Source organism: Crassostrea angulata, chromosome 5 (genome assembly GCF_025612915.1).
Source record: "Crassostrea angulata isolate pt1a10 chromosome 5, ASM2561291v2, whole genome shotgun sequence".
Classification (NCBI taxonomy): domain Eukaryota; kingdom Metazoa; phylum Mollusca; class Bivalvia; order Ostreida; family Ostreidae; genus Magallana; species Magallana angulata.
The window spans coordinates 37,742,092-37,759,818 of NC_069115.1; the positions used below are offsets into that span (position 1 = coordinate 37,742,092).

The window sequence follows — 17,727 nt, forward strand, 5'->3', positions numbered from 1 at the left end:
GACATCCGCAATGTTGCCAATATTGTTGAAATCCGGAATACCCTGTTAAAATGGATACAATTGCATAATAAAACAATGCTACATTTGTTTATAATGTATAACCGCCTTGTATCATAATTTCTTATACCAGCGATTGTAAATAGAATAGAAAGGTCATTAATTAAAGAGCTTATAACATAAAATAATAATCAATGCATTAAATAATAAGTAATGAATATGATCATTGTCAATATATCATTATCATGAAATATTTGGGGGGGGGGGGGGATAAATGACTATAGAAAATCTACTTAATTATTATAGAAGTATATTTCCGTACAGGCTTTTTGTCCTTGCATTTCATTGAAAAAGATATTAACTGAAACATTAAAACCTTCTTTGATTTGAATACAATTTAAAATGACATCTTTAATTTTGTATTAACAATTCAATTACAAATAAACTTCTTATGAATTTTGTTAATGTTGAAATGAATAAAATTAGAGCCCTTAAGTTTGTGTAATACATGTATGTATATGTACATAATGTTTAAATCCGTTTGGAATAGTCATTGATCAGGACACTAAGAACAAATGATATCCTGTACTGTCAAGATAAACAAGGATATCAGTTCTCAAGGGTAAGCACTAACGCGCTCCTATAAGGACTAGCTAGTTGGTGAACCCTTGAGCTTATATTAGTCGGTATAACATTTTCTCTAACCGAGTTGCCTGGAATAATAAGCATATAGCTACATGTAAGTGTGGCTGTTTTCCTAATCTGTTGCATTAGAGCCAAGCAAAAAAACTGAACTTGAGAAGGATTTAGTTTTAAAAAGTGGGATATTTCAATGATATAGAAATTTAAACAAAAGAAGTGTACAGTGAATAAGCTCGGTATTACCACACACTTACTAGCATTAGCTAGTAGGTTAACCCTTTCATTCGGTTAGCAGTGCATTGGTTTTTAAACCGAGGAGTATCGGGTTTAGAACTACTTTTGTTGTTTTTATTTTTATCAATGTTTAAATCTTCGGTGTAAATCTGTGGGATTTTTTAAAAAAAATTTTCTAAATTGAACGTATCAAAAATAACTTTTGAATATTGGGATTTTGACTGCATAGCCCGATAAAGTCGCAGTATAGTCACTTTATCTTTAATGCTGCTTCCTTTTCTGTTTCAAAGATTTTTTTTTAATCTTTAAAAGTTTTTCTAATCTCATAGAAATACGACTTGACGACCGCGACATTCACCTTGAAAAGAAAAAGAATTTTAAAGATGGGTAACCGACAAAATGTACAAGTAAAGCTTCCACAAAATGATGACGAAACTGAAACAAGACGACAGAACCTGCAAAGTGCTAGAAATAAATATCAATTACAGCAGCCAACGTTTGGATTAACAGATCTCGAACAAAGACTCGTAAATATTGTCAATTTACCACCAATGGTGAGTTTTAAAAAAAAAATAAGTAAAAGGTATTAGAGCGTACATGTCAACTACAAGTCTGTGGAATCATTTCAATTCGTGGGGACCAATTTTCGTGGATTGTGATTTTTTTGCTTATTCGTGGAAGTGTCGGTTTTCAGTTTAAATAAGAATATAAAGCCTTTTAATATTGTTTTCGTCGAAGATGTAAATTTGTTGAAGAAAGCTACCCATAAATACCACGAAAATTGGACCAGCACGAATTCTAGTTAATGATTCCACATTTATTTTTTTGGCCTTTAATTCAAAATTTCCGTCCGTATTCATTGACCTTTGTACAACAAAGATCATTTATAATTTGAATATTTGCATATTTTGAATAAATACGGATATATGTATTTTTAATTTTTTACTATTTTTATATTTATCCAATGGTATAAATCCGTTTGGTGCACTCAGATACCTTTTAAATTTGTAGCTACGCAATTTTCCGAAAGAAGAGAAAAGGTCTTTCAATTTCTTGGTATGCATTTTTTATTCGTACATTGTCTTCCATGTTATATTTTGAATAATATATTGTAATAAAATACATATGATTTATTTGATTTAAATTTTTACTTTCAAAGCTGTAACCTTAAATGTTTTTATTTTCTATATATCATATGAATTTTTCAAATGTTCATATACAGTTCTTTCATGGAGTTCGGTTTGTCTTCTCTATGATTTATCTATTGATATTTGGACGAGGTAAATGGACAATACCACAAATGGTACGGCATTTCATGGATTCCAAAATATTAAAAGAACCAAAGGTAAAGTATTTATAAAAAGAAGGTAAGGAAAATAGGAATTACTTTTTGTTCTCTGCTTCATTTTTTAAATATTGGAGGAATCTTTTTTAAAACTCTTAGATTATCAGAAATATATCAATTAATTGGGCTTTTTTAGTTTAAACAAATAATAAAAGCAGATAAAACTTGAATATTTAATTTCTTTAAATCTTTCTTAAATCTCAATCTCTCTCTCTCTCTCTCTCTCTCTCTCTCTCTCTCTCTCTCTCTCTCTCTCTCTCTCTCTCTTATATTGTGATTTAATTGATCATACATATTTTGATTTGACTAATACTTTATTAATTGTAATTTTCAGGGATGTGAAGTGTGGAGAAAGGAAGAAATAGACGGACCAAATCAAACCAAAGTATGTAATAATTACATGCATAAGTGCATGCATAAGTGTATGTATGTATGTATGTATGTATGTATGTATGTATGTATGTATGTATGTATGTATGTATGTATGTATGTATGTATGCATGTATGTTCCGTTATTTAAGTTTAATTTGAACCTCGACTTCAAACTGTGCACGCAGAGTCAGATAAAGTTAATTGAACAGAATTTGAAAATGGAGATAATATCAGTATAAACAATGCCAAGCCATTAATGCATGTACCCCTTCTCGTCAAAATATTTTTTATTAGACCTTATAGGTGAAGATGATGGAAGAGTCCCCCAAATATTCATTTCATATGCTTTAAATTATTTTTGTGTCTTTGTAATATTTTCTCTTTTTCGACCTTTTTTTTACAGGTCAAGTCAAACTTTTTCAATTAAAATTTGCTCCAAATATTTATATGATGCCACGCCAAACAATACTTTATGGAAAATGTGGTGTACAAATATTGATTCCATGTTTTCATGTTTTGAATGTATAATTTACTATTTGATTTTTTTAAAACAACATTATGTTTCATGGTAATAATCTAGCAACCCCACCCCTAAAAAAATCCGCCAATCCAAAGCTCTATTCCTAGTTTTCATGTGTATTTCTAGTGTTGTATAATAATCATTTTATTCTTACAAATATGTTGGACAGCAATATTCTTTGTAGAATTTGTTCACTTCTTTGAAATCGTAAAATGTGAATCCGCTACATTTCCAAACCTATGTAAAGTGGACGTTCGGGTCTGGCAATTTCAAAGTTCAAATCTATTCCGTTTCGAATTCCAGATTTGTAAGACTTCATTGGCTAATAATAAATTAACTAACGCTTATAGAAAACAAATTAGTCCCAGTAGGCATATTAATTAATCTAGATACAATGATTTAACGATCTATAAAAACTAAATTTTTCTCCCAATGTAACCGCTTTAAAACACACAGATTCGAGTCCATAACTTTTTTGATAGTGGAAAAGATATATTAGGGAAATGATTTGCAGCAATTAAAGAAGAAAATAAGAAGAAATGGAAAAGACTTGTAAATAATGAATAAACAATCCCTAATCTTTTACAGACACAAAGAGCCCAGGCTGATCATTGGTTTGCATGGCAAAGAATAAATGGGCTCACTCGCAATCTTATCAGAAAAGTCCAAACAATTCCAGAACAGTAAGAGTTTGTTTCATCAGCGTTCATAGTAACTCTAATGGCATTACACTACGGTGAAGGTAACCTTATCTCAACAGCTTCAACATTGAATAATTTATTTTTTTCTAGCAAACTGAATTTTATGATGCCACATCAAACTTTGAATATCATTCGGAAACTAACACGCGGGATCCAGAGTCAAGAATGTTTAGTTTTGTTTACAAACCTAAAGTAATTTTTTTTATAGTCGGTTAAGTGTATTCAAAACTTATGTTTGTATACTGAAAAAGTGGTTAATTACGGTTATGATTCAGTAAGTGTTTTCTATTGTCAAACAATACGCGCGGGCATTAAGTACGCGGATGTGTAGTTTACCTCTCTTAGGTTTTGATATTTACCATATGCGAGGGGGTATTTTCTGCGGTTTCAAGCTTACTGCGTGATTGGTGTAAATTTCCCTCACATGTAAATAAAAATGTCTACAGTATATGGATTTATGAACACAAAGGAACAGTTTATTTAGAATGTTATGGATCAAATTGTTAGAATTATAATTAGTTCATTACAACAGATTACTTCTAAACAAAAACAGGACATGAAGATTTTTTACATAACAATTTATTTTAAAAAGACCCCATTCGTTACCTCACTTCTGCCATTTAAATGTATTAAACATTCCAAATTCTCAAATAAACCATTCAAAACATTAAAGTAAAATAACATAGCAATAAAAGATTTGGACTAAAATCTCCCTTTTATGATATTGGCAGTTTGTAATTTGTGTTGTAAAAAGAAATGAAATCAACCAAACATGAAAACGTCAACAATATTACATTGCAGACACTGAAAGTGTTTTGATTCTACAGATTTGTCCCATTTGTAAATATCATCGAGGAAAACCACCCCTATTTGGCGGGAAAGACACTAGAGGCACACATTCAACAGGGGACATTGTTCGTTGTAGACCTTTCGGAGATTTCTCTTAACGAACCAACAGTAAGTTTACATTGTTATATAAATCCTGCATATCAAAGGAAAAATGGGGGTGGGGTGGAATGATGAATCTAGTTCATTTCATACTGTTGGCCTGTACCATGAAAATCTCTGTTTAGAATCATTGAATGTTAGATCTATCATCTAATATAAAATTTGTAAAATTTTCCGCCTCTTATTTATATACATAGCTGTCCGTTGATCGCCACATATAACCCCACAAACCGGAATTATTTTTGAAACTGCCTTTAAATAAAATGATGGATATTTTCCGTCCAATATTTACCATCTACTATCATTATTGTTTTCACATTTCATTGATTAGATTTTTAATGTACATTTAGATGATAATTATGAATGTGATATAACACTTAACATAACAACTCAGTTAATGACGCTCGATGTTCAACAAATTAACTATCAGATCTTGTCAAAATTTTCAGATATAATTTGTTTAGCCAAATATACAAATTGTTTAGACTAAAAATTTGAAAAATTTGCTACATCTTTTTTCAAAGAGCATTTTTAGGAGACTTATATTGTCTAAAATTGGTAACAATCGCCCAGCTCTCTTAAAGCTGATTACTTACAATTTCTTTGACAAAAAGTGGTAATCCATAGCAGCCCTACCTTAAAATATTTAAATTTCATATCAAAATACCCCTTTTTCATTCTTTGGGTATTTTAATGTCGCCCTTCCAACCCGCTTATGAAAATAACAGATAATAATGAATGAAAGTAGATAAATGGCAGAGTTGTTTTTTTTGTTTTTGTTTTTTTTTTATGAAAAACACCAAAAGTATCGAAAGCTTCAATAAATTATTAAACAAAATTGTAAGATATGAACTATAAACTATAATTAAGTATTGAACAAATCCATATATTTTTTATTTTGAATATTAAAAAATTCCATTTTATTTTTATGGAGCTCTTCTTATAAGTTAAGGGAGATCAATAGTCTAAAAATTACCACAACCATCGAACCCTCTTAAAAAATGTAGTAGATGTTAAACTGGTTTTAATTAAAATACAGGACTATTATGCACTCTTTCGCTTTGTAGCTTCTATCAACAATGGCTTTGTTTGGGATATACAAAGATGTTTTAATGCCAGTTGCTGTATGGATGAATATAACGGACGTCAAGGATGGAAAGGTGGTTTCAAAGTCGTGTGAAGTTGCACATATCATAACATTCTAATTATCTCCCGCTCCAATTGAGAGCAGAAAATAGAAAAATAGTTTATATTCTATTTTACCCTTGTGTGTCTGCATATCTGTCTGTCTGTGTGTGCGTATTGTAGTAACAAATTTTCGTAAAAGATTTCCCAGCAACTAATGAATGCAGATGCTTAAAATTATAAAATACTTTTTTCTTATTAAGTTCTTTTTAAATGTCGACGTTGATTAGTTTGTATATTTACAAGAGAGCGGGGGTATCACTATTTAACATTAGCTCAAATGTATCTTGTTTTTTATAAAGTAAACAATTGGTAAAAATGAGGCATTTTATCTTTACCACGACGGGTTAACTAAGCCTGAGTACAAATTGTGCTATATTTAAAGTTCAATAGAATACTTTAATCCAGGTATACATGCCACGTTTAAATGGCGACAGCACAGAAATTCGGCAGTGGGTAAAAATGAGAATGTGGTTTAATATGCTGGAAGGTCAATATCATATCTCAGTCACACACATAGGTAAAACAATATCTTTAACATCTTCATAATTAGTTATATTTTATTCACATAATAGTAATGTATGTTTATTTATCGTACTTTTCACATATATACATGTATATATATAATTTCCCAATACAAACAAAAAATAAATCGGCACAGTTTAAAATAATTTAAAAATAATAAATATCCAGAATAAAATTACAAATTGATTCTATTAACCGCAAACGTTTTCGCCATTCCTGGCTTTTCAGGCAGTTATGTACAAATGACTAATATGTAACGTAGTAACGTCAATAAGCAAAAGTTCATTGTGACTTCATAATAACGTTAAAGTAGCGGAAAGTTAGAGTCACAGAGCAAAAAGGCGCTAAAAAATAATAATCGCAAATATTACAAATGATTCAATTATATCACATGCATATAATACATTTTTCACTGAGTGCGATTAAGTTTTGGTTTAAATAATTTAATAAAGTGGTCTTCCTTGGCTAAGCGCAGTATTTCATTTTCATTTGGAAGTTTATAAAATGGGAATAGGGTAAATTTTCCCTGGCCGCATTCAGCAAAATGTTCACGGCATGGAGTATTACGAACACTCGGGTTTTTAATCTGTTGCTTGTGGACACGAACACGCGCGTTTAGTTTCCCCGTCTGTCCAATATAAAATTCTTTGCATGTTGGGCAAATAGCACAATAAATAACATTTTCCAATTTACAGTTCATCGACGCATTGGCGCGAATTTCCATCCCAGATTTTAGTAGAATTGTAGTTCCTTCTTCTATGTAGGCACATGTACCACATCTTTTAAATTATATATATATATATATTTATATATATAACTTAAATAAATGAAAACACAAAGATCGAGTAAAACATAAGCACTTTTTCTTGGATTTATCTATCTATCTATCTATCTATCTATCTATCTATCTATCTATCTATCTATCTATCTATATGTGTGTGTATTCTTTAACCATGTCCTTTTAATTTTATTTCAACAATAAAAGGCTTTCTTTTGTAATTCTAGTGGGCTATGAAGGAGGCGACAATGCAGAAAAAAAACTTCTGCAATGATCGCTATCTTCATAACCCGCAAGAATGGTCAAAGAAAGCACTTAATTGTTTATATAATCATCTCTCTTTTAACAACCCATTTGAGTGATGGTAAAAAGTAAGAGAAAACATAACTTAATTATTAAGAGCAAATCGTTTTCTACGCGAATATGAGTCTGATATCATCACGATTTTTTGTACAGTCTTATATTTTCTTTATTTGCTGAATGTTTCAATCAATCGATGAATATGGCGTGTAGATTAGGCCCTGTCGGTTTCTACGAAGCTATAAATTTGCAATCGATTTTCGTGTGAAATAAATGGAACCATGCTTAATTAATTTAAATATATCTTTATATCCTTGTTTTGAAAGTTCTGCTATTTCAAGAAGAATTTTTAAGCTACAGACTAACTCTGCTTGTATATCTGTTTGTTCGTTATTTGAAATCACACTCCTTCAGTTATCACCCCTGCGAATGTTCTTGTCATTTGATTAAATTTTAGACTACGTGGTTTTGTTTGACCCTTTCAGTTTTGCAGTAAAAATCATACCTCGTGTTTATAGTTTATTTCATAGAATCTACGTATTATAATGATAATTTGAGAAAATAGTCAAATATAAAATCTAGAGGTTTAGTGATTTAAAACTTAATCTCCTTTAATTGGTGGAAAAAATGTGTTCTAGAAACAATGAAAATAAAACAATACAAAAAATAGTTTTTGTCTGCTGTTGCAATAATTAACATGCTTAGTAGATATCTGCCCTGAGGATTAATTTTCGATCCGCGCCTGACCTAGTAATAGGGTCAATAGTGAAACAGATTATACTAATTGTTGCAGAATGTTTCTTGAAAATAGATCGGTATATACAACATTTTAATGCAAACGAGACACCCATTATTTATTTAAAAACATGGTATGGCACACCACAAGCATCAAACATTGCTATGATTTTATTAAGCAACATAATGTGTATATTTTCAACCACTTTACACGTGCTTGAACACGAGCGATAACTCTGTTCTGAATATTATCGTTTAGTATAAATAACCGCTAGATGGTGAAAAAAGACAACATCTTTAAAGATGTTCATGTTTGAACAAAAGTCAAAGTAGGATATGATTTGAAAAACGACCAGTACTTACGTATTTTGAGAATATTTTTCGAGCACTTATGCATCCGCTGGAAATTTCACAGGAACTAAACAAATCTCGGAGAAGTCTCGTAAACTTTCATTCGAGCACCTCTGGATTTATTACATACTTAGCAACGATAAAGAAAACATTCCGAACGCATTCGCAGAGGTGATATGTTCTGAAACTACTAAGCTTAAATGAGCAAATTTTGAGTGCAAAACCTGAACTTTGAAAGTAAAAAAAAATGAAAGGAATGACCTCCCTACAAAGACATATAACATTTGTAACAATTTTAATGTGAAATGTTTTAGTGAATACATATATAAGGCTCACAGAATGTCGCCAAAATGATGATAATCATAGTTCTTAGATGTTCTAGTAATGGTATTCAAGTTGAGCTCCTCTGATGATTCGCGGGTAGGTTAAGGCAACTCCGAGTTCAATGACCATCGATATTATGATCAATTTAAAAAGTGTTTATTTTCATGAAAACAGTGTTGAATAGTAATATCAAGTGTATGTGTTCGCAATGATATTATTTTCTACTTTGGAAGCGAGTCGATCTTTAAAGCTGCCATGTCATGGTATCACGTGACAGTTTAAAATAGATAACTTTTTACCTTAATAAAAATCAAAAAGTGTAACACTACCCTGAAGTTCATTTGAATGTATGATACAATAAGTCGATCGACAATTAGTTAATATTTATTAGTATTACTGCTAGAATCCTATATTTATTCGCATGAACTAAATATTGTCATTATTTATCGGAAACCCTCTCAACTTCTCCAATTTCATTGAAAATACTCCGTATTTTTCAATTACAACTACGGACCACAGGATTCTAGCAGCACTTTCCAAGAAGTTTAGGTCATATGCTTTTGATATTTGTCAAATTCACCTTTCATAATATTTGGGGTAGTGTTACACGTTTGCCTTTTTTTGTACACACTGACAGAGGAAAGGCCGGTGAAGATCTGCTTACTTTATATAACACTCGCTTATAAAAAAATATACATGCCAGTATATATTATCCTTATTGTATCCAAACTAACATTCATCTAAATCTTGTGTATCAATGTAAAATAAGTCTGATTTCGGCATTGTTTACATGCATTCCAATGATTTGTCTCCCGACATTGATCTTCTCTATACACTGAAACTACAACAAGTTCTATATCTCTTTTTTATTTACAAGGTTGTCCCATATTTCTTAATATCTTTTTTGTCTTCTAAAGCATTATAATTTAGTATATCATTTCATTTTGGATTTTTTTTATTTATAATAATTATAACATAGTTTAACAAACTTTAAGAAGAAAAGGTTCATTAAATTTAAAACTTTTTTTTTTAAATTATAAAATTCTTAAAATTCAGTTTCAAGTTTATTTTGGTGGTTTTTTTTTATCTATAAACATGAAATAGCAAATACGAAAGAGATATTATACATATCAAGAGCATAAACACATTTTGTTTTATTGTACTTCTTTATCTAAAATATATGTATAAAATAAGGATCGGAATTTATCTTATTATTGTTAAGTTAAATTAATCACGAAAAAAAAAATTACAGGCTTTACGCATTTCTTAATGGATGGGGTTAGCATCTGCATACATAGGAATCTTTCGGACAGACATCCTATCTACAAGATTCTTTTGCCTCATTTTCAATATATGCATGCTATTAACACGTAAGTTGAAAATTCATGTTACGGACATACAAATTGTTTGGTCCCACTATTGTTGCAACCATGATGCATCGCATTTTTTTATTATAGATTCACAAAGGATGATTTACTTTCGGAGGGCGCCATCTTTGAAAAAACAACTTATAGTAGGCGTCTCACATTTTTAAGACTCATATCAAAACAGTAAGTGACACTGGAATTGAAATATGTCATTATTCTTGTTTGCTAATCATCTAGTCTTTAATCAAGGCAATTTTTTCAAGATTTGTTTTTACTTATAACATTAATACTTTTGAAAGACAAACCTGTCATTTGCAAATAATAACCTATCCAAAATGATATTATAGAAAGCACATATAATGCTATTGAACAATTATCAAAGTTAGACAATTTAATCGTGGAACAGTTCAGTATTTTGAAATTTTGTGTTTTGCTTACACACTATGTTGAAAGGATTGTTCAAGGTTACTCCATTTAATATTTACATGTTGTATTTTCTCTTTCTTTTTTTTTATCGAAATTGAAGCAATGAAAACTGGGCGTATAATACACATGCCTCACTTCTGAATGGATTGGAGATCAGGGGTACAATGGTTAATATTTTTTTTATTCATCTAATTATTTGCATTTGTCTATGTACCGATATTATCTTTTTATCCAAATATACATGTAGCAAAGAACTATTGTAAGTACTATTGTTGTGTGTTGCAGGCACGTATCATTGATTGCAAGAGGGGGGGGGGGGTGTTAAAATTAATTAAACAACAAAATAAAGTTCTTGCCAATCAAAACACATTTCAATTGTGGTGGAAGAGAATGGTATGTCAAAAACTGCATTGCTACAAAGCCCAGTTTTAATTCTTACTTCGTTAATCCAAGAAGGGGTGGATTGGTTATGGTTAATGCATAATACCTACAAATTTTACAGAATTCAAATTTCTTTATGTAAAATTATGAAAGGTATTTTTAAGAAAAAGAGCCCCCCCCCCTCTCATTTCACAGATGCTACGTGCCTGTGTTATCAATGTCATTTACATTCTTTTAGACGATACCAGGATACTTCTTTAAAGATGACGCTTTGCTTTTGCATAAAGCAATACATCAGTTTGTGTATGAATATGCAGCACACTACTATGGCAGTAAGTTTGCAATATATATCTAATCTTCAAGGGACTTGGTCACGATTTTGGTCAAAAATTATTTTTCCGATTTGAATTTTATTAGGCAAACAATATTTGAGTGTCATTTGTTGAGTCATAAGCGATTTACAGAGCTTACAATTCTTTGACATGTAAACAAAGCTTTTGTTTACATTTTGAATGTTGACGTGGGAATTTCAATTTTAGACCTAAAATGAATGTGTTAAACTTTAGGAACTGTTTATTAATGCTTAAAATGAATAAGAAGATAGAAAAATCAGTTTGAAAAAAGGTTTTGAATTGGTATATTAAACTTACATAAACAAAAACAGGGCACGAGCCTTGTTTACATGACACAGATTTGTGAGGTCTTTATCCTGCTTAAAACTTAGAAACTGACTCTCAATTTTCATTTGATCATTAGAAATGCATTTCTAAAGCATTATAAATAATGAAAATAGAAAAATAAAAGTTGACAAAAATCGTGACCATGCCCCTTTTATATAATAGCAAGTTCAAAAATGATCCAAATTTAAACTCTTAGCTTGTTTTCTGTTTGTTTGTGTTTCAGATGATGATGTTAATGTTCAACAAGACCATGAGATTCAATCGTTTAGACAAGAACTATTATTACCAAGAAAAACAAATGGAACCGGCGGATGTGGGATGAATGTGTGTTTAGTAAATTGTATATTATGTGCATGTACAACTATTATGGGCTAAATATAAAAAAAAATTGGGATTATGTAATACATTTCAACGCATTCTAAAAATTTGATTGATTGTTGAAACAAAAAACAAAATTTTTGTTAAATCTCACCTGAGCTGAAAACTCAAATGAGCTTTTTGATCACTTTTTGTCCGGTTTCCGTCTGTCTGTCTGTCTGTCTGTCTGTCTGTCCATAAACATTTTACATTTTACAATTCCTCTCCAGAACCACTAGGCTAATTTCAACCAAGCTTGGTACGAAAGATACTTACGTAAAGGGGCTTTATGTTTGTTTTTATCAATAAAAACGCCACGTTCTCTTTCAACCTTTCAAGGGGAGATGGTAGGGGAAAATATGGAAAAATGATAGCATTTCGAAATAATAGTGGGCTAGCAAAGCTGAAATTTGAATGTAATGCAGATTCAAGTTTGTTTAAATCATAATCCCCGAGAGTAGGGTAGGGCAACAATGGAAGTCGGGTTTTTAACATATGAATATTTAGAGAAACATCTTTAAAATTATTCTTTTAAACAAGAGGCCCAGGGGCCACATCGCTCACCTGAGCAACAATTGCATTATTTCTGATCAAATTAGCATTACAGTATCAAAATATCTTGATATACTTGAATACTAGTATCGTGAATACTAAGTACAGTAGATCTTGCGAAAAAAATTGATAAATCTTCCAATTTATATCCACCTCCTTTTTTTGGTAATACCAAGCCCCTTTTGTTGTTGTACCTCTAAGAAGATTTTTCTCTATTCCTATATAAACCCCCCCCCCCATTTCGTGGCTCAACTTTTCTCTAGGGAATCATGGTTTCAACAAACTTTAATCTGCATAACCTGTGCTTTCACATTAAGTACTGAGTTTTAAACCGAAATCTTTCTCAGAATATTTTTAAAGATTTTCTCTATATATTCCTATGTAAAAATTCAAACCCCCATCACGGCCCCGCCCTAATACTAGGGACTGTGATTTTACAAACTTGAATTTACACTACCCGATGATGCCTCTACGCAAGTTTAAGCTTTTCTGGCCAAATAGTCTTTAAAAATAAGATTTTTAAAGATTGTCTCTATATATTCCTATGTAAAAAAATCCATCGCACATTGTGGCCTCACCCTACCCCTGGACTATTATTTAAACAAACTTGAATCTATACGATCTGGGGATGCTTCCACCCAAATTTGGGCTTTCCTGGCCTAATTGTTCTTGAGAAGAAGATTTTTAAAGATTTTCTCTCTATATAAAAATGTATCCCCCATTGTGGCCCCGCCCTACCTCCAGGGACCATGATTTTAACAAACCTGAATCTACACTATTTGAGGATGGTTACACGCCAATTTGAGCTTTCTTGGCCAAGTAGTTTTTTAAAGATTTTTTTTTAAAGATGTTCTCTATATATTCCTGTATAAAAATTTATCCCCCAATTGTGACCCACCCTACCCCCAGGGACTATGATTTGAACAAACTTAAATATACACTACCTGAGAATGTTTCATTTTAATTTTCTATATATATTCCTATGGAAAACTTTTTCCCCATCTTGTGGCCCCTTTCTACCCCCGGGGACCATGATTTGAACAAACTCGAATCTACACTACATGGTGATGCCTCCACACAAGTTGAAGCTTTTCAGGCCGAATAGTTTTTGAGAAGAAGATTTTTGAAAAATACCAACAAATTTTCAATAATTCTCAATTATTTCCCTATTAAAGAGGGCGTAGCCCTCCATTTAAACAAACTTGAATCCCCTTCACCTAGTGGTGCTTTGGTCCAAATTTGGTTGAAATCTGCCAGCGGTTCTTGAGAAGAGGATGAAAATGTGAAAAGTTTACAACAATGACGACAAAGACAGACAACGGACAAATTGTGATCAGAAAAGCTCACTTGAGCCTTTGGGTCAGGTGAGCTAAAAGCCATTCGGACAAAAAACCTATAACTTGTATAGAAACACCCTTAGGTAGTGTAGATTAAAGTTTGTTCAAATCATGATCCCAGTGATCTCCAAAAAGTAGGATGGGACCATAATGGAGCGGGTTTGTGTTTCACGTTTACTTTGAAAAAAAATTCTCAACAACTGAAATGTTATAATACATGATATTACGTATATGTAGGCATCCTGTCATTTGTACATTTTGTTTAAACTATGGCCCCTTGACAATATATGGGCCAAAGATTCAAAGTTTATAGTGGGTTTTTTCATATCAAGAGTTGTTTAAGACCTGCAATGCTCAATATTGGATATGGTTATGAAATCATACAGTGGCAAAAAGGGCTTCGTGTTAAACATAAGAATATGTGGAGAACTATTACAGCTAAAGTGAGCCCTGTGGCCCATGGACCTCTGGTTTAAAATGGCAATAACTAAGCTGCAATTTTATTTGCATTGTTAAAGCATTTTAATCGATAGTATCAATGCTGCATTTAATATACTGCCACAGCTGATAATTTTTTTATATAATATATAAAAGCGTTTACTTCATTATATTGGTATTGTTTTCAAACTTCAGGGTATTCCGGAATTTACAAGCATCGAAAACCTCGTCGAGGTTTTGACAGATTTCATTTACATATGTAGTGTCGAGCATTCTGCGGCCAATTATCCTGCATATGACCAATTCGCCTTTCCTCCAAACATGCCAGACATTTTACATGGACAACCCGAGGAAGAAATGGTAAGATTTAACGGCTACGTTATCTTTTAGACCTCAAAGAAAAAGTATTGCAAAATATGAAACTAAATAATAAATACTAAAAATCGTCATTTTTTTTAATTGTCATGAAACAATTAGGCAGGTAGTATACTTTATTAAAGGTTACTTTGAATGGTTTTGTTAACTCATGGTAATTTCACGGTAATAAACTTGGCAAACCTTTAACATTTCGTTATTTCTTTATAGAATGATCTTGATGAAGCAATGCCCACAGGAAAAGAACTATTTTATATAATTGGTGCTAAACGGACCGGTACTCAAGTACTCACAAACAGTTTGGGAAATTATGAAGATAGTTATTTAAAGACAATGGATAGCGATGGAAAGGCTTTTGTTAAAAAGTGTGTGCTTTGATACTGTTCTTAACCTAAAAAAGTTATACTTTATTACTAAAATATTCAGTGCCTGAGCACAACCATTGATTATTATTTTTGATATTAATTTCTCTTTTTGTTATCACAGGTTTCAGCAAAATTTATTAGGTGTCACAGAGCAGATAAATCAGAGAAATAACGATATTACTGCTGGCAACAATGGAAAGGAAATCAAAGAATACCCGTATGAATGGCTTCTTCCAGAAAATGTTCTTAATTCTATAAACATTTAATCGCTTAAAAGGGGTTCAATGGCCCATGTTAACCTGTTTGAAGCTTGTAAATTCCCTTGTAACAAGTAACTAACTTTTAATTGTTTGTTTTCCGATTCCTTTTTAATCTTGTTTGTTCTTAAACAATACCGACCGGTAAACACTGGATAGCCTACTTTGTTTGAAGAAGAAGTAAAGTGATAAAAAAAATAATTTTTGAGCCAATAAAGTGGTGTAATGATTACATTTAGACAAACTGATTTTAGGATAAACTAAATAATTAAACAATCAAGCTTTTGTGCACGTTTGCAGTTGGAGAAATCGAATTCCCCGTAAATTGTTACAGGCTGAAGTGATATAGTACAATTTTGTATTGAAAACTGAAAAATCGATTATTTTGACGACATCCGATTAAGTAAAGTAATCAACTGAACTTTTATTATGTTTATGTACATATTTTAATCTAAAGAATAAACATTTATAAAGAGTATATCTTTATTTGATAAAGACAGCTGCTATTCTATTAATATCAATTCATTGATACTCGTGTTCGTATGTTGATGATTTTAGAACCTGTTTGAAGAAACGAATATTATGATGCTGATAATTTTAAAACTCACAATTCTAAACGATCTAATTCGTTACATTTGGTTTCAATATGTTATGTCAAAAAATGACCCCCTTAAATTTTTAACCAAAGGGAAAATACATTGCTTCTACTGAGGAAGTAGTTAACTAGTTTAACCAAAAATTTTAATTCTGCATAACTGTGTTAAGACCTGATAATGCTGAAAGCGCTAACAGTAAGCGATTTATTTTAATTGAGCCGTCGCATCTTTTTTTTTATTTAAGTAATTTTTCTATATCAAGACTTTATTTATCAACCTATCAGTTAAAACATTATTCTTATTGTTGATAGTGTAAACCTTCAGATTTTAAATATATGTATACGATATGACCAAATAAATATATGATGTTTTAGTGTTTTTCCATTGGTTCTTTTTATTTTTATTTATCCTTTTTGAAAGCTGATTTTAATCAACTCTCCTATGCATTTATTCAGACAAACTGCAAGTGAAACAGTGTTTGGACCTAAACACAAATCAACACGGCTGACAACGTTTAGTTCTAATCAATAAATTTGATGTAATTAGTTATTAAGCATTGTTCTTACAGGAAACTCGTTTATAGATACATTGTATATAGTCAGATTTTAAATGGTACGAACAATTTAGATATTTTTTGAAGTCGTACATTTTATGTATTCCTACTCAAGAGTTCAATATAGTCTCGATCAACCAGACGCTCGGCTGTCTCCGTAAATCTCCGACAAGCATAGAGTCTCTCTTGGATTCATATTATAAGAATGCGCGTAATTCAAATACTTATAGGAATTTACTTGTCATGCAAAATAACATGTCGTTAATTTTGAAATAAATAACAATCGATTAAATCAACTCCCGTCAGTACTTCGGTACTTTGATTTTATTATATACTAAGTAATCAATACATGGATTTTGGATATGCGATTCAGCTAAGTATATAATACCTGTTTCAGCCTCCATGGCTGATACGGATGCTACAGGGGTGATACAATGTTCCCATTTGCAAGGCTGATGCATAAGTTGTTTAATCGCTCTTGTCAAAGAAAAAAAAAAACAATTTTAAAAATATCTGCGATAGAATTTATATTCATATTGATATGTGTTACTTGTATGATGATTTTGGTTTAATATCATTTAAAAATTACTATAACATCGACTTCGTTTTTTTGTTTTGTTTTTTTTTGGGGGGGGGGGGGCACGTACCAAATTGCAGTGTGTTTATATTTTCTCTTCTTTTTGCTTTATGAAAAGTACTGCGCAAACTTTAAAAAGAAGGTTATGTACATCATTTCAAGGTTGATTTATGAAACACAACAACAATTTAATGTTTTAATAAAATTCATATCTTTTATTAATAGTTCTGGTATTGTTTTAACTATAATTACATGTATATTTATATAGGTTTCACCAACATTTAGCAGTCATCATACAGGAGATAAATCAGAGAAACGCATATATACATGTATATATCACTGCTGGCAACAATGGAAAAGAAACCAAAAAATACCCCTATGAATGGTTTCTTCCAGAAAAATACTTAACTCTATATGCTCCTAAATAAAAGAACGTACTTGTTGACCAGAATAAATCTTTCTTTGTATACCGGTGTGTTATGTTATAAATTTTTAATTGACCGATTGGC

At 31.2% G+C, this 17,727-nt stretch overlaps 1 protein-coding gene across 1 annotated transcript; it reads left to right on the forward strand.

Annotated features, from left to right (window-relative positions):
• The first annotated feature begins 634 nt into the window (after positions 1 to 634).
• On the forward strand, positions 635 to 16,466 carry LOC128184672 (allene oxide synthase-lipoxygenase protein-like). Its single transcript, XM_052854241.1, has 17 exons — positions 635 to 736; positions 1,203 to 1,427; positions 1,885 to 1,929; positions 2,096 to 2,218; positions 2,553 to 2,603; positions 3,699 to 3,793; positions 4,639 to 4,768; positions 5,827 to 5,919; positions 6,353 to 6,464; positions 10,210 to 10,327; positions 10,415 to 10,507; positions 10,851 to 10,917; positions 11,370 to 11,463; positions 12,035 to 12,135; positions 14,691 to 14,855; positions 15,081 to 15,235; positions 15,357 to 16,466. The coding sequence occupies exons 2-17, from the start codon at positions 1,257 to 1,259 to the stop codon at positions 15,499 to 15,501; spliced, it is 1,758 nt and encodes a 585-aa protein (XP_052710201.1). The 5' UTR covers positions 635 to 736; positions 1,203 to 1,256; the 3' UTR covers positions 15,502 to 16,466.
• The last annotated feature ends 1,261 nt before the right edge of the window (positions 16,467 to 17,727 follow it).